At 55.6% G+C, this 19,693-nt stretch overlaps 4 protein-coding genes across 5 annotated transcripts; all 4 read left to right on the top strand.

Annotated features, from left to right (window-relative positions):
- Positions 1–612: 612 nt before the first annotated feature.
- LOC147217058 (parvalbumin beta-like) lies at positions 613–3,138 on the top strand. Of its 2 annotated transcripts, XM_086175659.1 has the most exons (5): positions 613–1,104; positions 1,584–1,660; positions 2,388–2,520; positions 2,632–2,741; positions 2,952–3,138. In XM_086175659.1, the coding sequence occupies exons 2-5, from the start codon at positions 1,600–1,602 to the stop codon at positions 2,972–2,974; spliced, it is 327 nt and encodes a 108-aa protein (XP_086031785.1). In that variant the 5' UTR covers positions 613–1,104; positions 1,584–1,599; the 3' UTR covers positions 2,975–3,138. The 2 variants fall into 2 exon arrangements, with proteins under 2 accessions (XP_086031785.1, XP_086031784.1); XM_086175658.1 differs by having other exon boundaries at positions 2,632–3,138.
- Positions 3,139–4,262: 1,124 nt separating this feature from the next.
- Positions 4,263–6,121, top strand: LOC147217057 (parvalbumin beta-2-like). The gene is made up of 5 exons (XM_086175908.1): positions 4,263–4,351; positions 5,087–5,154; positions 5,261–5,393; positions 5,571–5,680; positions 5,813–6,121. The coding sequence occupies exons 2-5, from the start codon at positions 5,094–5,096 to the stop codon at positions 5,836–5,838; spliced, it is 330 nt and encodes a 109-aa protein (XP_086032034.1). The 5' UTR covers positions 4,263–4,351; positions 5,087–5,093; the 3' UTR covers positions 5,839–6,121.
- A 1,269-nt stretch (positions 6,122–7,390) lies between these two features.
- Positions 7,391–9,213, top strand: LOC147217056 (parvalbumin beta-like). The gene is made up of 5 exons (XM_086176130.1): positions 7,391–7,484; positions 7,844–7,910; positions 8,028–8,160; positions 8,750–8,859; positions 8,944–9,213. Exons 2-5 carry the CDS (start codon positions 7,850–7,852, stop codon positions 8,967–8,969), a joined length of 330 nt encoding a protein of 109 aa, XP_086032256.1. The 5' UTR covers positions 7,391–7,484; positions 7,844–7,849; the 3' UTR covers positions 8,970–9,213.
- Positions 9,214–12,071: 2,858 nt separating this feature from the next.
- On the top strand, positions 12,072–13,747 carry pvalb8 (parvalbumin 8). The gene is made up of 5 exons (XM_086175643.1): positions 12,072–12,135; positions 12,308–12,375; positions 12,526–12,658; positions 12,959–13,068; positions 13,428–13,747. The coding sequence occupies exons 2-5, from the start codon at positions 12,315–12,317 to the stop codon at positions 13,451–13,453; spliced, it is 330 nt and encodes a 109-aa protein (XP_086031769.1). The 5' UTR covers positions 12,072–12,135; positions 12,308–12,314; the 3' UTR covers positions 13,454–13,747.
- Positions 13,748–19,693: the final 5,946 nt, after the last annotated feature.

Here is a 19,693-nt window from a genome sequence, read left to right as displayed (position 1 = left end):
GAGATGGAGAAGATGGATTCGCTGTGGAGATCCTGAAGGGAAAAGACTAAAGGAGAGGTAGAAGAGCAAGAAGAAGGATGCTGAGGTTGGGACAGTGAGGCAGGAGGTCTGGAGGACGACCAGAGAGAGGATGCATAGATGTAGTGAAAGAGGTGCAGAGAACATGGTTAGATGGATCTGCTGTGGTGAGAAAGTCAGGACGTACGACAACGTAGATATATGTCAAAGTTGCAGATAATAAAGGGGGAAGGAATATTCTTGACAGTGTTCAAGAATTCAGATTCAAAGTGTTTATGTTTGGCATTTATTATTGTCTCCTCCGCGTGTGAGATGATCAAAAGACATCTGAGCGAGGACATGAATAAGACAATCCTGACAGCGGAAACACAGCGGGACCAGTCGTGCGTCCGAACGGTGACGGTCCGGTGTGGAGCACCGAGCGATTCCACAGCAGACCAAGAAGGAATTGGTGAATTCTAACAGGATCGATGTTCAGAGCCTTGAAATGGACACTCGGACTGAGGGTCTCATTTTGACTCTAGATTGAAACCCAGCAGGGATTTTGAAGAAAAGCTTAACATTTAACTTCCCCCAAAGGATGGGAACGTGTTCTTAATGCCCCTGAATGTTCATCAGTAACTCCCTGTGAATATCTCACCAGGCATTAAAAAGATCAGCTCCAATGACTAAACCCTGATTTGAGGCTTCCTGCGTGCAAAAAGCTACGGTATCGTTTTAGTTTGACCACTGGCAGATGAAATTGCCATCAAATGTAACGAATGAATGTGTTAAATGAACAAAAATATACATCTCCTATTAGATATTTGAGGTGACCAGCGAAGATATTTTCACGGTCACCTTTTTGCGTGTCGGGTTGCATCTTCACAGTGAAGAAAAACCCGTGAGAAAATCATGCGCTCTGATTAAGTGACGAAGTAGGAGGAGGCACTCAGCGGTGGGAAAACCCTGCCCGGGTTTGAGGACAGATACGTCAGGTTGCTTCTTTCAGCCAGGATCGCCAAGCTGGAGGAGAGCGCTGCTGGCCGATAGACTGAAGGAGCACCAGGAACTCATCGGAGCGAGCAGCAACCCCAACACCGAGCAGTGAGTAGCCCGGCCGTCCTGTTTAGGGTTAGGGTTAGGGTGCTTCTCTGAGGCTTTGCAGTCAGCAGCGTTGCATGTGTGTGTGTGTGTGTTTTGCCACTTTCATTTTGTTATAATACATTTCCAAATGAAGCAGAGGGAGAAGAGGATGAGACCCTCCTCTTGCTTATCCACCCCAAGTTGCAACAAGTGATTTCCTTCCCGAGTCCCAGGTGCTGAATTTAAGCTGCAGAGAAAAGACCCTTTGCCGTTGATAGGAACGCTTCTGTATGTACATTGTCTTTCTTTTTTCTTTGTGTGTTGAAAGAGGAAGAGCGCTGCCTTTCTTGACAGCTGTGCGGCTGAAGACCAGCCGTGCACGGATGAATTCTCCCTGTTCCTCCAACAGAAACCCTTGTCTGACAGCAGGAAACACCTGCGCCACTTTAATTTACTGTCACTGGCATGCCTGTGTGTGTGTGTGTGTGTGTGTCCCTCAGGCTACAACACAGGACCATGGCATTTTCAGGGATGCTGAGTGATGAGGACATCAGGGCTGCTGTCCGAGCCTGTCAAGGTGAGTCAGACGACTCACGCGTGCACCAACATCGCTGGCTGCAGATCTGCCAGCGTGCCAGCGTGAGTAAAAGTCCGCTACTTTTCCACCGTGTCCGTGTCTTTTCCACCGCGGAGGTCGGCGGGCCGGCAGGGAGCCGCGCGGCCTCCGCGGCAGCGCCGTAGTCACCGCGCAGATGCGTGTTTATGTTGAGATTTCACACGGTGAACAGCCGATCGCAAAAAAAAGCCCGGGTGAGTCGAAGTGCCTCGTTATTTATCTCGGGCGGTTCCGCCTGGCTGACAGGCCGCTCTGCTCAAGAGCCCAGATGAGAACCAAAGGTCGGTGCTCACGCGGCCTCCTTCATGGAAACCCCCTCCCGTAAGCCACGTTTTGGGCAAAATGATACCGAACCTTGTCGGCTCAGACTCCAGACATTATGAAAGGAGATTTCTCACGAAGGCCGAGCGCTCAAACTGACAGCCGCTCACAGCCCCCATGAATGTTTGCACTCAATAAATGAGGAGCCCTTGACATTTCGAGTCGCATCGGACCCGCCGGCGGTCGGCTGTATTCTGCGGCGGTTTTAGGGATCTGATGATTTCATCTGCGACGGTTGAAGGCACCGCGAGCTGCGGGATGGATGTTGTTAAATGTCACAGGTCAAAGAAGGAAAGTCAGCGCTGCGGTTGAGCGCGAGCGTCGTCCCGCCTCACATCCGCCCGCGTGTCCTCGTCCCTCTCTCCAGCTCCGGGGACCTTCAACTACAAGCTCTTCTTCGTACAAGTTGGACTCGCCGGCTCCTCCGAGGCCAGCCGGAAAAACGTCTTCACCGTGCTGGACCAAGACGAGAGCGGGTACATCGAGGAAGAGGAGCTAAAGTAAGCCCGCTGTGACTGAGGAGGTTCCTCTTCGCCTCCTCATAGTGCGAATGAACGACCGGATGCGTTCGGAGACGGTCTGCCGTGCTGATACTCGGATCTTCTCATCAGGCTCTTCCTCCAGAACTTCTCCCCCGGGGCGAGGGAGCTGACGGCGGCCGAGACCAGGACCCTGATGGCTGCGGGAGACAGAGACGGGGACGGCAGGATCGGGATGGAAGGTCGGTGTTTCATAAGACGAAAAAAAGCAGCTTGATGAAGTCCTAACGCGAGCAGAAGATGAGCAGAGGATGAGCAGAGGATGAGCAGAAGATGAGCAGAAGATGAGCAGAGGATGAGCAGAGGCCTTCAGCATCCAGCACCGGGAGCTGTCCATCTCCCGGTGCTGAAGCGCAGCCTCGTGCTCATCCACAGGCGTGTTTCTCCCACAGAGTTCTGCGATCTGCTGAAATAAATCGCCAGCAGGACCTCCGCCTCCTTCAGCACCAACCCTGACCTTCCGGGTCTGCGACGCAAAGACCAGAAACCTCCTGATGTCGCAGCAGCGGCTGACATGCTGGCTTCGCCGAGGAGACGCCGCGTGTTTTCAATCCATCCCGGAAGCGATCAATAAATGTATCGACCACGTGATCTGGCGATCTGTGTGATTTTCTCCGTTTATCCGTCGGTCGTGTCTCTGTGTGAAGATAAACCGGAGCAAACCAAACCGAAGCACTCGGGTGTCGGGCTCAGATGTTTGAACCCCCTCGGCAGACACGCACAGCCGCGGGCTTCCTCAGAGAGACGCGAGAAGCCGTTCTGAACTCTTGTCGGAATCTTCTGCTTGTGGCAACCGGACTTGAATTTCCTTCTTTTTCTTGCGTTTCTTTCTTTTTCTTGAGTTTCCTTCTTTTTCAACAATTTCTTTCTTCTTTCTTGAAATTCAAGTCCAGTTGGCACAACAAGACGACTTCGACACGAATTGACCGTGACCCGGATGCCCGGGAAGCTGTTCTGAAGTGTATTCGTCTTCGTGGCCGCCACACCGGCTCACCCCCGTGGACCTGGTCCCGCGTGGAGCTCGGCAGCAGCTGGACGCGCTCACGCGTAACGACGCATGAATGGAGGCGCCGGGCTCGGCGCGCCCCCGGGGCCGCTGGGGTTTTAGCGCCACGCACGCTCCGGTCCACCGGTGTGCAAACTCATCCGCGCGAAATATGGCCGGTGCACGACACGCCCGCGCACACGCCCGATGCAGTAACCGAGACGCGTTGATGGAGGAGGCCGTCAAAGATCTCGCACCTCCATAGACACGGAGGAGGCCGGTGAAAGCGCTCATCGGCTTCCGGATCCACTGAGCGGGTTATATTTACCCCCCGCACCCACACCCGCACCCGCACCCACACCCGCACCCGCACCCGCACCCGCACCCACCCCCGCTTTTATGTGGCATTTTCATTTGCTCTTCCTCGAAATGAAATCCGCGCGGTGGACTTATTACACTCTCACACGTGTATTTTTACTCCCAGATGACACCGCAATATCAAAACCCGCATTTTAAGAGTTGGCTGTAAATCACGGGTGGGAGCGCGTCGCGGCGCGGCTCGGGTTTCCACACGTCCAGCTATAGGCCTGCGCACACACGCACAGACCCGTCCGCGTGCGTTGGCCTAAAAATAGGTCCGAGCCACTAGACACATTTTTTCGAAACTCCTGCATCCCGGCACCCGATACGGTCCGCGAGCTGTAAAAGGCGCTGGCGCGGGCTATATAAGGGCGGCCCGCCGGCCCGCCGCCATTCAAGCCGAATCCGCCTTGGTTTTCACTCTCCTCTCCTCCGCGCAGCGCAAAGGTGAGTGGACGGCAGGAGAAGGCTCCCACCGAGCTTCCGCGTGGACTATAACTCTGCACAGGGGATGGGAAACGCAACCAGAACCAGAACCAGAGCCAGAGCGTCGGCCGGATCCGAAGCGGCGTTTGGACCGTCGTTTGTGGATGATAACGTGGCGCTGCTGCAGAGCTCTTAAGACCGGAAGATCTGACAAAAAGAGAGAGAGAAAAAAAAAAACAACCCAAAAGAATCGAACCCGCGGGGCTCTGCGGGGCGCTGCGGGGCGCTGCGGGACGCTGCGGGGCCCGGCGGGGCGCTGCGGGCCCGGCGGGGCCCGGCGGGAGGCTGCGGGGCCGCGGTGTCATGAAGGGCTGGGAGGGGTGGGGGGGCGGGGGGGGTCTGTGCAAGGAACCTCGACCGTTTAGTGTCAGAGCTGCACGGTGTGCCGGGACACACTCAGTCCCCGGCCGGTACACACACACACACACACACACACAATCACACACAGAGTCACACTCTCCCTGTGCGGGCAGTGGAAGGGCTGTCAGAGCATCTGTGTGCAGCTTAGACAGGAGGATGATGTCAGAAGCTTCCGGTCTTCTCGGTGCCGACCAGCCGAGACCTTCTGGGTTCCAGCGGTGCAGAAAGGGAAAGTCGAAGCGGCGTCTCCGCGACCGAAAGCGTTTCGAGGGTCGATCTGCGGGCGCTGGCGAGTGTGTGATGGTCAGTAACCCAGCTGTGTTCTTCCCCCTCAAGAAGAAAGATGGCCTTCTCTGGTGTCCTCGCCGATGCTGACGTGAAAGCAGCTCTGGACGGATGTGCAGGTGAGAGGTCACGGGGGACCGCCTGACCCCGAAACCGGAAGAGACGCCGCGGTCTGATCGAGCAGCCCGGGTCGCCGCGGTAACGAAGCTTCCACCTGTGTTCCAGGTGCCGACTCCTTCGACTACAAGAAGTTCTTCAAGGCGTGCGGTCTGGCCGGCAAGTCCGCGGCCGACGTCAAGAAGGCCTTCAGCATCATCGACCAGGACAACAGCGGCTTCATTGAGGAGGATGAGCTGAAGTGAGAAGTTCCCGATGCGTTGATTTCAGCTAACTTACGATCGTCCTCCGAGCGGGTTCACTCTGCTCCTCTGAGGAATCCTAACGATTCCTCAGAGGAGCAGTTAGGCCTGGAGCTAAGCTGGAGACCCGGGCCTGAGGAGATGTTTCAGTGCTGCTGTTTCTATCTGCCCGCCAGGCTGTTCCTGCAGAACTTCTCCGCCTCCGCCAGAGCCCTGACCGACAAGGAGACCAAGGCTTTCCTCGCCGCCGGCGACAGCGACGGTGACGGCAAGATCGGCGTGGACGGTGAGGATCTCCTCCGCCCCCGAACGGAGCGGAGAGGAACCAGACGAAATGCACGGAGAAGGTCCGGAGAAGGTCCGGCCAGGACTCCAGCTCTCCGCTAACCCCTTTCTCCTTCTCCTTCTCCGCCCGCAGAGTTCGCTGCCCTCGTAAAGGCATAGATTCCCACCGACCAAGATCTTCTTCGTTTCATGGAGGTGCCGACGCCCTGCAAGATTGTGTAACCAGCAGCTGAAAGAATATTTTTTATACCTTATTTATGAGTTGCCTGCGGACTGCTTCTCAACATGGAACACACCTTTTACTGCTAGTGAAACTGGAATGTGTTAAATGTTCTGAACCGGGGTTTGTGCAAAACCGAACCGGAAATGTACAAAGCACCATCTGCAAAGTTCTGAGGCAGAGTGAAAAACCAGGAATAAATACTCTTTTGGTGTAAACTCATCTCCTCCAGGTCGCTTGTCTGTGCGTTTGGCGGAGCGCGACGTCGGACGGCGCCCGGTCGGGTCGGCCGCCCCCCCGCCGGGGTTTCCCGAGGCTCGGGAGGTGCTGAAAGGTAGCCGGCCGGACCTGGCCGCCGCTCCCCGGGATAATTGGATAACGAGAGCGAGAGTTCGTCCGAAGCCGGCCGGGAGCTGGCAGCGGGCCGGGGAGCTCCCCGGGCTTTGCTCGCATACCTCCACAATACAAGGAGGTTTGCAGCCCGCGGACGACACACACACACACACACACACACACACACACACACACACACGCACGCGCGCGCACGCCGGTCCCAGGGAGCCGGCCCTTCGGTGACGAGCTGCGACAACAGGGGAGCTATTAACGGCCGCTCACACATCAGCGCGACCTCCTGGAAGGTCTTTGAGTAATCCTTTGCAAACTGTCGAATTCATCCCCTCATTCTGACATTTCCTGAGGAATGTCATCTGGACCAAACCGTGTCAGACGGACCGTACCACTCCGGCGGGGGCCGTCCACAAACAGGTGGCACCGCAGTTGAACATCCCCGTGACCCCAAAGTGGTCACCGCCTCAGGGCGGCGACGCCACCTACTGGTGGACCTCTGAGGCCGAGCTGCAGGGCAGCAGGTTCAGAGCACAGGAACCTCCTCAGGTGCCTTCAGGAGACACCTGGCTTTTCTTCTAACAGCAAACAAAAAGATTCGGTCTAAAAGGGGCAGATTAGCATCTGGAAAGACAACAATTCTCATCACAGCAGCAGCTCTCACACATGCACACACCAACACACACACCAACACACACACACACACACACACACACACACAGGGCCCGGCAGTCACCGACAGATGGCCCCTCCGCCGTGACGTAAATGCCCGAGTAGAATATCATCCAAATCTGCGGCGTGACACCAGGAGACAGACAACGGGCGGCTAATGCCGTGCACGACAAGCGTCCACCCCGCTGGTCACGGCCGGGTCGCCAGCTGCACTGAGACCCCCCCCCCCCCCGCCCGACCAAACACTCACACACACACACACACACTTGCAGCCGCAGACGGGCCTATTCTTAGCAGTGGAGGATATAGAAGACTTCTTCAAACGCACCTTTTAAGCATCTTGGTTTGTGAAACCTAAAATAGCCCCGGCTCTGACGAGGGGCCACGTTTTCCCCTCCTCCGCCCCCGCTGCACCCTCCAGACTCCACCCGGCCGCCCCGGCGGTGTCAATTATCTAATGCCTCGGATTTCGATGGAGTGAAACTATAAAAGGTCACCGGTGGCACCGGGAGGGACCTGCTGCAGTCGACCGGCTCCCCAACGCATCGCCCCGACTCAGAGCTCAGAGGTGAGTCCACTCACGAACATTTAACGCCAAGCTCGCACTCCGTCTATCTTAAGAAAGGGATGAGTTGAGCGTTTCCTTTTTTTTTTTTGCCCCCCCACCCCCCGACCCCACCCCACCCCCGCCCACGGGGGGGAGGAAGGCAGCTGCACGGGACGCCGGTTCTATAGAGTTACAACCTGTCACACACTCGCCTTAAATCAAACCTAGACGTATACTTCCAGACGCATGGAGGTATATGTCTAAGTGTAAAGATGTGTGTGTGTGTGTGTGTGTGTGTGTGTGTGTGTGTGTGAGGTGCAGGCTGTCCTGTGACCCCCAAACACTCGCCGTGAGTTCAGTACTTGTTTTGTCCCCGGCAGATCAAGATGGCCTTCTCAGGTGTGCTGAAGGACGCGGACGTGGCTGCAGCCCTGGACGGGTGCAAAGGTGACGCCTCGCCGCCACGGCTCGGGGGGTCGGGGGGCTCGGGGGGGTCGGGGGGTCGGGGGGGTGGAGAGGCTGGTTAGTCCTGGAGAGCTGAACTTCTCTGCGCTGCCTTTTCAGACGACGGCTCTTTTGACCACAAGAAGTTCTTCAAGGCCTGCGGTCTGACCGGCAAGCCCGACGCCGACCTGCAGAAGGCCTTCAACATCATCGACCAGGACAAGAGCGGCTTCATCGAGGAAGATGAGCTGAAGTAAGAGCCGTCGACGCACCCGGGGTCCGAGCCGTTCCCGTCAAACAGTTTACACCCGATAGAAAATACTTTTCCACGAGGATAATCGCCTTCCATCGAATGCCGCTCTTTCCACCGGACGCTTTCCCACCGGCCTTTCCTTTTTGTGAACCGGGCCCACAGAGCCGGCGCTCCTCGGGCTCCGGCAGGTCAGAGCCGTCCCTCCTGAGGCTTGCCGACCACCTCCCGCTCTGGTGATCGCCAAACCCCCGGGTATAAATAGATAGAAGAGCCGGAGAAGTCGCTCGCTCAACGTGGCTCCTTCCTCCTGTCGGCGTTTGCATGAAATCCCGCAGAGAACTTTTTCCAAAGGAGAATGCAAACTTGCAAATGCAAAGAGAAAAGTGTGGATCCACTGCGACGCTCCTCTTTGGCTGTTCGTAGCAGAGAAAGAAAGAGGGGACTCGCGCCTCTTGTGTCTCCTGTCTTTTGTGACATCAGTATGCTAGGAGTTTGGGAAATACGAGTTTGTGGTCGATGAGGAGATGACGAGAGCGGCTGGTGTCTGGAGGAGCCGACCGAGTGACCTCACCTCCTCCTCTTTCCCCAGGCTGTTTCTGCAGAACTTCAAGGCGGGTGCGCGCGCCCTGAACAGCGCCGAGACCGCGACCTTCCTCAAAGCCGGCGACACCGACGGCGACGGCAAGATCGGCGCGACGGGTACGGCGGCCTCCGACCCGCGTCCTGCGTGACAGCGGCTCCGACGGGAAAACTGAACCCCGCTTTGCTTCTGTCCCTCCTCAGAGTTCACAAACTTGGTGAAGGCGTGAAGAGACACCGACCAACGCCGACGCCCGCGACCCCTCGACCCCTCGACCCCTCGACCCCTCCTCCACCCCACACACATCATTTTTATACATTTGCTGACAGCGTCTCCCTCCTGCGGCCGCTCTTCACGGGGACGACCGCGTCTCCCGGCTGCGTTCATTTCTTAAATATGAATTTTGCTCTTGTAAAATCTACTATGCACTTTCCAGGAAGGAACAGAAAACAATAAATATTCTTTTGCTACCGTCTCATGGGTGGATGTCAGTCCTGTCGGCCCTATTTGGTGGCCGTTCCCTCCGGAGGTCTTGGTCACTCCTTCTCGTCTCTCACGCACACACACACACACACACACACACACACACACACACACACACACACACACACACAGGTCAATGGGAGTCTGTTACTTGTCCCCAATAAAGAGTTGTGCTCTCACTGTGCCGCTCTGATTGGAGCTCTGATTGATGCAGGAAAAGGAAAAAGCAGGCAACGTGCCCGTGTTCGTGCACGTGTGCACGTGTGCAAACATGCACAGAGTGGGAGTTATCAGTGTGCACAGGGAACGCTCCGCTCTGAATCCCTGACAAGATGTAGCTTCTGAAGAGATGAAACTGGGGGTGCGGCCTGTTCGTTTTCTCCTCGAGGACGAATAACAGCCGACGGCGGTGTTTTCTGTCTGAAGGTGGATCTGCAGCGGAGCCGCCGAGCACTTCTGACATTCTCAGCTTGCGTTTGAGGCCACAATACTCTCATTCTTACCTCCAAACGTATCGCCTGCGGTCACCGGGCGTTTCCTCTCTACCTCCGTCCTGCCACTTTGGCATTCATTTGATCGGGACGCTCGTCATTTTCCTAAAAAGGTTTTTTTCCACGACCGCACAAGTTCACCGGGCCTCCTGCAAACTGCGGTTTCGCTCTGCGACCACTAGCTGTCACCGTCCGACGCCTTTGGCACACGCCGGCAGAAAAAGGCTCACGGGCTTCCGGTTCTTTCCCCGGTTCTTCTCCATTTATCCAATCACAGTGAAGCTTGATGTCTCATGAAATATTATCATTACAAATTGAAACATGAGAGTTTGCCTCTTACTGCAGGACAAGGGTTCTTAGAGATGCAACTTTGCATCAGCTGCACAACACACATGCAAACACAGACAGACAGACAGACAGAAAGATTAGCATTGTGGAAGATCTTGGAAAGCAGCCGGCAGGCGGTAAGGTATAAAATCACAGGTTGAGAAAATGCCGGTCCACCGAAGCAGCTGCGGCTTCTTAATTATTATTATTACCATCAGGACACACCTTCAGTTTGTTGTAGTTCTTTCTTTTCTTTTTCCTTTCTTTCAATCTAAATCCTGATCTTGCCAAAAAGTATATTTAACTGAACAGAAAACAGTCTTGCTTAGTTTCAGACAGAATCCCAGCGATAGAAGTCACTCGGCGGCTTTTACTCTGAGTTCAACTCAAATGAGCCACTTCTCGGAGCAGTACTTTAACTCCGACGTGAGTTTAAATTGCACTTTTTCTGTCGACGATACGTGAAGATACGACGTAATCATCAACGTAGAGGTTCAATGGAATAATCGATCTCTCACACGCCTTCGTATTATGTTCAATGCCGCACGTTCCTTTTGAAAAGGAAACCTATATTTGAATGAGAAATATAATTTTAAACCTTTTACTTGATCTGACTGAACACCCCGACGGTGAAAGGACCAAATGTTGCGTGACCGCGGGGCGGGGCGGGGCGGGGCGGGGGGGTTCAGGGAGCATTAGCAAATGTAAATGAATAAATGATCGCCTCGTAACAGAATAGCGTACGAGGGATCAACATGGCGCGTGACGTCACGCGCCCACAGAGGGTTAAGTCTCACCGGGGCCTTCGATCGGGTGTCCGGTCGTTTCCTTTTTTTTTCTTCTCACACAGACGGGGGCCGCGGGGGGGTCGGGTTTCTCCTCCGGAGCTCGGCCCAAGACCGGCGGACGCCTCTTGTCGAAGGGCGCCGTCGACGCGTTGGCACCGGGGTTGTGTTTAAGGCTGACACGACAAAGCGCCCGCTGGCAGCGAGCGGACGCTCAATTATTAAAGAAGGCCGAGAATTAAATAATGAAAGGCCACGGGGAGTCACCTGTGAGTAACGGCCCGTCCCGGAGCCCGCGTCGGCCCCGGAACCGATGAACACCGGAGAGCCTCCGTGTCCGCCGGCCTTAAAGTTGATGGCTCTACGGAGTTTCAACTTCATCGCTCCCCTGTTCCTGGACATCACCTCGGCGGCGTGAAGGTGGCCCCTGAGGCTCGGGGGCCCTCGGGGGCCTCGGGGGGCCTCGGGCCCGTCCCTTAGGGGCTCCGAGTGCGAGCACGGGGCCCCCGGTTCCCTCTGCGCGCCCGGGAGCTCGGTTTGCAAATCGAACACCGGCGGTCGTGGCCTAGCGTGACTCAATACCCCGATGAGGAGATTGTGCACATCACGCAACAGCATCATCATCATGTCCAGCGCCGCGGCAGGGTGACCTCGGCGGCCTTCGCCGGCGGCTCCGGACCGGGAGAGGGCGGGAAGGTCAAAGGCTCTGACACCCAAGCCGTGACCTACATCTGGAGGAAGATCACCTGAACTCCGCCCGAGCAGCGGGTCGGGACGGGCGGAGTCCAGAGGAGCGTCGGCGGAGGGAGCGGGTGTCTCCTGACCTCCGAGGATCATCCAATCGGCAGAGACGCTGATTTGCCCGAGCAGAAACGATGACGCGTCTTTCTCTCGCCGTCTCTCGGCTTTTCAGTTTCTGCAAAAAAGGCGTCCCTGACCGGAGGGAGGTGTGCTGTAAGCTAATATCAGTGCACGGGGGCGGGGGGGGGGGGCATCCTCCCTGTGCTCTGTAGATGTGGAGGTGGATGGAGGGGGTGGAGGACGGAGCAGAAGAACGGGGCAGAACGAGGGGCGGCGCGTGAGCCGGGGCCGGCCCCTCCGCCCGGCGGGGGGGCGGCAAAGGTTAATTAGGTAGCGGGGAAACCGGATCGGGGGCGGGCGCTCAGAACCTGATCCACGCACAGGTAACTCAAGCAAAGCCCTTTGTCCTCGCCGGCGGCGCTATAAAACCCCGGCCGGCGGCGGCAGGCTCCACTCAGCGTCGCCTCTCCGTCTGCAGTACCAGCCTCCGCCGGGATCTCCTCGCACGGTGAGTCTCGGAGCCCGACGACCCCGACGGTCGCGGGATTCCCGTCCGTGGTCCCCTCGGGGCTCTTCGGGGGGTTCGGGGAAAGGATGGGGTCGGGAGACGCGAGGAGGATCGCCCGGACGCCGTCCGAGCGCCGCGGCCCGAACACTCACCCGGTTCTCGCTTCCCGCAGGAACACCATGTCGCTCTCATCCATCCTCTCTGCCGACGCCATCGACGGCGCCGTCAAGGACTGCCAAGGTATCGGCTTCCGCCGCCGCCCGCCGCTTCTCCTCCGTCATCACGACGCCTTCATTACACCTGTGGAAAGAACGGCCGCATCGGGACCCAGAAGGTCGTCCGCTGAGATATCGAAATCAAATTCACTGACCTGACCTTCTCTCCGCTCAGCGCCGGACTCCTTCTGCCCCAAGAAGTTCTTCCAGATGTGCGGCCTCAGCAAGAAGAGCCCCCAGGACGTGAAGAAGGTGTTTGGGATCCTGGACAACGACGGCAGCGGCTACATCGAGGAGGAGGAGCTGAAGTGAGCGACTGCAGCCCCGTCTCATTCTCACCTGTGGGGAGAGTGTGGCTGCTCTCTCACACCTCCACACACCACCACACACCTACACACACCTACACACACCTCCACACACCAGAGAACACTCCTCTTCGTGAGATGCTATCAAGTTAGCAGAAGGTCTTTACCTTCATACTAGTTCAAGCCTAATGAGTGAACACAACAACAGCAACACTGTGTGTGTGTGTGTGAGTGTGTTGTGCCGCTCATTGTTGGTCGTCGTCTGTCTAAGCTGTGTGTGTGTGCGGATCTTCTGCCCGGCAGGTTCTTCCTGCAGAGGTTCTCCCCGGGGGCTCGTGTTCTGACGGACACGGAGACCAAGGCCTTCCTGTGCGCCGCCGACGACGACAGCGACGGCAGGATCGGCGCCGACGGTGAGGCTGCGCACGTGTGGTGACTGCGTGCGCACGGACGGCGAGACCACACCTTCCGCATGTCTCCGTCCACCAGCAAAGTTCTGTCCGCCGGGTCCCTGGAATACAAACCTGGAGTAAAACCCCAGAACAAGATCTCAAATTCTAGGACAGCAGTGACCTGCCGCCGCCGCTGCGCGGGGTCACACTTACACTCTGGTTACACCTGGTTCTATGTCGCCAGATATGGTTAGAGTTGGTTATATGTGGTAATAAGTGGTTACTATATGGTTACATACGTTATACGCGGTAAGAAGTGGTTCTTTGTGGTTATTTTTGCAGAAGGAGGCAGCTGTCTCACTGTGTTTGTCTCCCTCCAGAGTTCCAGGCCATGGTTTTGTCCTGAACGTGGACTCGCCGTCCGCGCCCAGCCTGACGGCGCCCCGACCCCCCGCTAACATCTCCTGCTCTCTAAGCTCAGCTGGACGCCTCCACCTGGCGGAGAAGACGTTTTGAATTTTTTTAAACACATTTTGCAACACTCTTTTCTCTGTCATGTTTTACAGACCTCATGAAGGCATATGTATGGATACATATTTATGCATATAGATGTATCTCCATGTATGTATATATATATATATATATATATATACACATGTATATATATAGATATATGTATATCTGCCTGGTGCACCTTGACTTCACCCTTAAATAAAGTGATAAAACCCGAGTGAGCACAGTGATTCTGTCTGCGTGCATCCAATCTGAGCTCCGGCGAGTGAAATAAAGGAGGGACTGTGCTGACAAAGGGGGCGTAAGAAGGGAAATCTTCCACGTGAACCGATCGGGCCCACGTGCACGCCCTCCCCCTGATCAATACATCTATTGACGCCACTGGAAAGTCGCAGGAGCGACCTTGACGGTCACCTGGGGGCCGGATCAGGTGATACCTGATCTCCAGCTCTGGGAGCAAACCCAGCTGAACCCTGATGCACCCTGAGAACACACACACACACACACACACACACACACACACACACACACAGGTGTGTAATTTGGTTAAGTATCCAGGAAAACTGCAGCAGTGAGCACCAAACTGTGTTAAGCTGCTAAACACACAGCATGACAATTCACGGGTCTGGGTGAGGAGGGAGACTCTGGTCCCAGTCTGGTCCTGGTCTGGTCCTAGTCTGGTCCAGACAGTGCAGCTGATTAGAATTCATTTCAAAGCCTTGTCCGTCTCCCAGATGGAGGCGTGGCTCCACCTCCCCTTTGATTAAACTTGCTGTCAGATCTTCTGTCGGCCTCTGGCCTTGCTTTGTCTCCTTGCAGATGTTCCTCCTCTCATCCCGAGGCTCTTCAGCGAAGGAGAGGTGAAACATCTGAAAGGAGGGAACAAACTGGGTCCACCAGGATGAGATCTGACAGCGACGGTCCAGACCCGGAGCTCCGAGGACCTTCGTGCACCTCAAATAACACTTCTCCCGCTCTGTACTTAAAGGATTGGCGGGATTTGAACTAACGAGCACTTGGCAGCTCCTCGTCCTCTGAGAGGCGCCGGAGGAGACGGGAACCTCGGCTCCACAGAGGCGAACCCACGGGACACCCTGGCATTAACGGGAGGTGGAGCCGCCGACGCCGAGTCTGGAAAATACGACTCCAGCGGAGAGACTCATCTCTTTGGAAGATGGGCGTGCGGAGCTCCGTCTCCTGAGCCGCGGTCGTGTTTGTGATGGGATCTGCGGGGCGGACGACCACGCAGCTTCTCTCAGCTCCAGCTCCTCTCTGGAGGTTCTCCAAGTTACCATCAACGTTGGTCAGCTGTCTGGACGGATGAGAAGATCATCACGGGGTGCTTTGGGCCGCGCCGCATACGTGTCGGGGAGGTCGGGGAAGCCACGGGGAAACAGAAGCCGGGGGTTCTCGTGCAGGACGTTGCGCTGAGCAGGAAGGAAACATGAGCTGTGGGACGGCGGGAGAAGATCGGGTGACAGCAGATCACCTGGATCCAAGGGCAGGGGGGCCCGGGAGGTCCGCGGCGCTGCTGGTCCTTGTAGGCCGGCGGTGGCAGAGCGTGACCTCATGACTGTTTTCACCGTTCACGCCGGGCTTCTGCCCGTCACACACCTCCAACTCATCCCGCCATCGGGGATCAATAGCAGCTGATCGAGCAGCTTCACTGTAGAAGCTTCGCGACGACGGCGTCTTTATTTTCATTCATAATGAATCTAATGAGTGATTCTGCATGTTCAAGAACACGGGATCTGGGTCTAATTCAGTTTATCTACATCTGACTTGAGGAGGTCGCGGCGCTTCCTTGCGTATTCACGGCCTCCGTGGCAGACGTGTTGGCGCGCTTGCAGTTGCATGTGGTTTTTTTTCCCCTCAAACAAAGTGGACTCCTCCATCAGGACAACTTTTCTATTGCAACTAATGTCCGTTCTTAAAGTGCACTCACCCTTCCACCTGCACCTCGCCAGTCGCAAATCCAAATGCCCTGCGGACAGCAAAGCAAGAAATTCATTGTCCGGGGAAACACGTCTCCACACTGTACGAACGACAAACACTTTGAATCTTCAATCTCTTTGAACCGCTAACTTTAATTTGAATTTCATAAACACAAATACCAAAGACGTGTTTATCGAGCTCCACTGTTGTTATTCGTAACCGGCGGGTCCCTGTCATTTGCTCCCGTCGTGACTGGTAGGCGACAAAAGGACTGCGGGTTCAAGGAGCCGAGGAAGAGCGGCAAAGCAAATCCAGATAAATAAATACAGAGGACGGACTCGCAAAGTGTGTGTTTACAGACGCGGGTCGGCTGCGTTCAACATAAATAAACACAGGCTTAAGTGCAATAATTCTCAGCGACACGCCTGCAGCTGCTCCACCTCAAGCACACCTGGGAGGCAGGTCCAGCACACACACACACACACACACACACACACACACACACACACACACACACACACACACACACACACACACACACACACACACACGGTCTTTCCAATGAGTCAGGGGTGTGTAGGGGTCGCAGAGACTAAGGAAATGAATTCACCTCCGATGTCCACGTTCCCGGCGAGGAGGGACGGCGGCCCGACTGTCTGCTCAGCGCCTCAATAATTGATGTCTGCGCCTCATTGTCCCTAAAAACTCATATGAAGGAGGGAGAGTCAGGCTCGCCTTACTGATTAAGTCCATGTGAAACTTTAATGTGCGTCCCATCTTTAGCCGATAAACCGATGCGCTCCGACGATCCGGGGGAAGCAACGGCATCGGGGAACTTCCGGCGCGCGCCGGCTAATAGTTGACCGACGCCGCTGCTCCACGACGATGGAGGTATCAGAGATGTTGCCACCCGATAGTCTGAGCGGCCACGGCCGTCCTGAAAGATTTAAGTGGCGTGTTGGGAGGACTGAATGGGCTTTGTGTGCAGGAACTCTATTCATAATGCAGGGCATGACAGCACCGCCCGGCTTCCTCAACAGGCAGCAGCGCCGGGCCTCTGCATCCCAGGTCTGTGTGCAGCTTCCCCTCATGAATTAATGAGAGGCTCTGCACGTATCAGTGAATTCTCAGGATCTATTTTTAACACACCTTTTGTTTGGATAGCCGCTAATCGATGAGTTTTTCGTGGCCGCTCGGAGTCGGGGTTTGAACGTGAAGGCGCCGCGCCCGTCTGGCGGACGGACGGACGAGCTCACGGCGGGACTGAAATCACAAAAGGTACATCTGTGCACCAGTTGGGCGACTACAGTTAAGCCTCACCTTACAGGGAATAAGTGTTCATCTACATCACGCACATAAAAACACTCTCGTCACTGTGTGTCATGTTTGGTGTGTTTGACCCAAATGCAAGGACACGCAGAAGGTCGGGCGTCTTAAGGGTTTATTGAGGAGGAAGGTGACTGGAGAGCTGTGCTGGGGCAGGGTTCTCAGGAACCAGGAGCCAGTCGTGAGAGGCGTCCACCATCAGGAACCAGTGAGGAAGCGAAAGACAAAGAACTCAGCGGCCAATGAACCAGCGAGGAACAACCAGCTTCCTGGCATCGCAGGGCTGGCGGCAGGATCCTCAGATCCTCCTGATCAGCCACAGGCGTGCCGGCGCCCCCAGCTGGATTCACTCACCTGCTGGATCCGGCTCGCTGCCGAGGGCGGCTTCACCCAGAGCCCCAAATCCCGGCATCACCCGTCGCCGCCAACTGTCGCCACCTGGCGGTCCAGAGGAACAAGACGCGAAGGAAGAGCGGCAATCCGTTAAGAGAATGGATCAGAGTGAGGCACCTAAGAGCGGCCCTCCGGACCATAGTCCTCCCAATCCACCGGGGATTGCCATCCCCGGCCGACGGGAATCAACAATCCATGGGACGGAGTGTGCAGGGTTTCCCCCCTTGGCTTTATCAGGCCAATGGTTCAGCCGACACCTGGATGGGCAGAAAACTCGGCAGAGTGGACCCCGTGGAGGAGACGAGCGCAGACAGAAGTGGGGACGTCCGTTATGCCGGGCGGACCAGTTATCGATGACATCTTCAGTGGCCCGAGGAGATAAACGGTGTTGTTGGACGGCAGGATGGAAGCTGGGGTCTCGTCGGTGTCCCTGGAGAACTGACGGGAAAGAGCGTCGGGCTTCATGTTTTGGGCACCTGAACGATACGAGATGGAGGTTGAACCGGGAAAAGGAGACCAACAGGATTGATGAGAGTTAAGGTTTGGCCGACTGAAGGTAAGCCAGGTTTTTGTGATCAGTCCAGATTAGCCCCAGAGACTCAGCACCCTCCGACTAATGTCGCCACTCCTCCAAACCAAGCTTGATGCCAAGAAGTTCTCGATTCCCCAAGTCATAGTTCCTCTCGGCCAGAGGTAACCCGCGGGACCGAAAGGCACGAAGGTGAAGCTTTCTGTCAGAGTCCTGGTGTCGGGAAAGGACTGCACCGACCCGCTTCAGAGGCATTAATCTCAAGCACGAATTGTTTGTGAGGATTGGGTGGGACGAGGACGGTAGCCTGGGAGAGCCGCCACCTCATTACATTAGTCACTGGGCAGACACTTATCCAAAGTGACTTACAAAAAGTGCAATTCAGTCACCAAAGATCCAGTACCAGTAATCAGAAGTGACAACTCAACCAAATAGCCATCCCAGAACCACACTTTTTTTGTTTGCCCCCCCCCAAGCGCAATTAGTAGAGTACTGCTTGGTGAAGAGGTATGTTTTCAGCTCACGGCAAAAGATGGGCAGCGACCCTGCGATTCTGACCTTTTCGGGAGTTCGTTCCACCACCGAGGAGCCGAGACCAGGAAGAGCAGAGACCGGTTGGATCGGCGTCCGGGGGCTCTGAGTGATGAGGTGGCAGATCGGAGAGAAGACGATCTGTCCCGTTCACCGCCCGGTAGGCGAGCACCAGGGTCTTGAACGTGATGCGGGCGGCGACCAGGAGCCAGTGGAGGGACATAGGACGGGGTCCAGGAAGCCCGAGTTGGCTTCAGAAAGCCACGAAGAGGTGGTCTTGTTGGCGGCCAGCGGAGAAGCCGGTGCAAGACGGCTTACAGGCGTAGAGCAAGCAGTCCTTCCAAACAAGAACTACCCCAGGGGAGAGGAGGGGTGGATGGATCTCTCCATGGCTTCTCCTTCCACATGAGGAATATTAAATGGCGACTGTCAGGTAGCAGCTTCTCAGGGAAAAGATTTAATGTGCAATCATAAGGGCGGCGAGGAAGCGAGAGCTTTATGTCTGTGGAGGTTCTGCCTCATCACGTCATGGTGACTTCTTGTCTTTGCAACAGGGCTTGAACTTCTTCATTTGAAGATATTTCATCCCTCACTCCCCCTGGATAGAACTGCCAAGTGTTGGGCGGGTCTAGATCATGGGGGCTCGTTATGTAAGCGGAAGAGTTGATCTGCAGAAACTAGGTTTTCGGGGGTTGCCATGGCAATGGAGTGTCCTTCGTTGCAACAGTCAGTGGGATTACCTGGATTGGAGTGTGAAAAGGTGAAGCCAAAACAAAAGCGTGAAACATGTTGGAACCCGTGAGCTGAGGCTCGTGTGGAAGCTGCTCCTGGTTGTTTGGAGGTGCACATGGGTAGGTTTGTGCAGGGTTGCATCTGAGGCCTCCTCTGTTCAGAGATGGGGTTTCATTAGAACTGAAGAAGCCTCTCTAACGAGGGCTGAAACGTCTTCCAGTCCGGTTGCAGAGACAAGAATTCGCCGTGACCTGGAGGACTCAGAACCTCCGCAGACTTGTTGCCCCACACTTTGGGACGACCGTCTGAGGGAAAACGCCACCTGAAAAGTCAGCATGTCCTGTGAATATCCAAACAACCCGCCCATGGAACTGGTATACATGGATTATCTGTCCTCTGATAGTCACACTATGCAAGACATCCTAGTTATTATTGATCATTTTACTAAGTATTCCGTCGCCAGCCATACAAAAGACTAGAAAACTAAAACAGTTGCAAAGTCACTCTGGGAGCAGTTCTTCATGCATTATGGGCTCCCAGAACGCCTGCTTGGTGACCGAGGCAGGGACTATGAATCCCAACTCATTAAAGAACCCTGTGCCCTTGGCAGTATCACCAAAGCGCGCACCAGCCCCTATCATCTTAGGGGAAACCCTAAGATGAACCTGGAGGAACCCTAGAACATTT

The sequence above is a fragment of the Fistularia commersonii genome, chromosome 28, assembly GCF_037954325.1.
Source record: "Fistularia commersonii isolate RoL2024-O1a breed Wild chromosome 28, RoL_Fcom_v1.0, whole genome shotgun sequence".
Taxonomy (NCBI): Eukaryota; Metazoa; Chordata; class Actinopteri; order Syngnathiformes; family Fistulariidae; genus Fistularia; species Fistularia commersonii.
This window is presented reverse-complemented; position numbering and strand designations above follow the sequence as displayed.

Excerpts from the sequence above, each read along its gene's own strand:
- LOC147217058 (XM_086175658.1), top strand. The coding sequence starts at position 1,600 with ATGGCATTTTCAGGGATGCTGAGTGATGAGGACATCAGGGCTGCTGTC. Across the intron at positions 1,661-2,387 it reads TGCTGTCCGAGCCTGTCAAG|CTCCGGGGACCTTCAACTAC; the intron begins GTGAGTCAGACG and ends CCCTCTCTCCAG. Across the intron at positions 2,521-2,631 it reads ATCGAGGAAGAGGAGCTAAA|GCTCTTCCTCCAGAACTTCT; the intron begins GTAAGCCCGCTG and ends TCTTCTCATCAG.
- LOC147217057 (XM_086175908.1), top strand. The coding sequence starts at position 5,094 with ATGGCCTTCTCTGGTGTCCTCGCCGATGCTGACGTGAAAGCAGCTCTG. Across the intron at positions 5,394-5,570 it reads ATTGAGGAGGATGAGCTGAA|GCTGTTCCTGCAGAACTTCT; the intron begins GTGAGAAGTTCC and ends TCTGCCCGCCAG. Across the intron at positions 5,681-5,812 it reads CGGCAAGATCGGCGTGGACG|AGTTCGCTGCCCTCGTAAAG; the intron begins GTGAGGATCTCC and ends CTCCGCCCGCAG.
- LOC147217056 (XM_086176130.1), top strand. The coding sequence starts at position 7,850 with ATGGCCTTCTCAGGTGTGCTGAAGGACGCGGACGTGGCTGCAGCCCTG. Across the intron at positions 7,911-8,027 it reads AGCCCTGGACGGGTGCAAAG|ACGACGGCTCTTTTGACCAC; the intron begins GTGACGCCTCGC and ends CTGCCTTTTCAG. Across the intron at positions 8,161-8,749 it reads ATCGAGGAAGATGAGCTGAA|GCTGTTTCTGCAGAACTTCA; the intron begins GTAAGAGCCGTC and ends CTCTTTCCCCAG.
- pvalb8 (XM_086175643.1), top strand. The coding sequence starts at position 12,315 with ATGTCGCTCTCATCCATCCTCTCTGCCGACGCCATCGACGGCGCCGTC. Across the intron at positions 12,376-12,525 it reads CGCCGTCAAGGACTGCCAAG|CGCCGGACTCCTTCTGCCCC; the intron begins GTATCGGCTTCC and ends CTCTCCGCTCAG. Across the intron at positions 13,069-13,427 it reads CGGCAGGATCGGCGCCGACG|AGTTCCAGGCCATGGTTTTG; the intron begins GTGAGGCTGCGC and ends GTCTCCCTCCAG.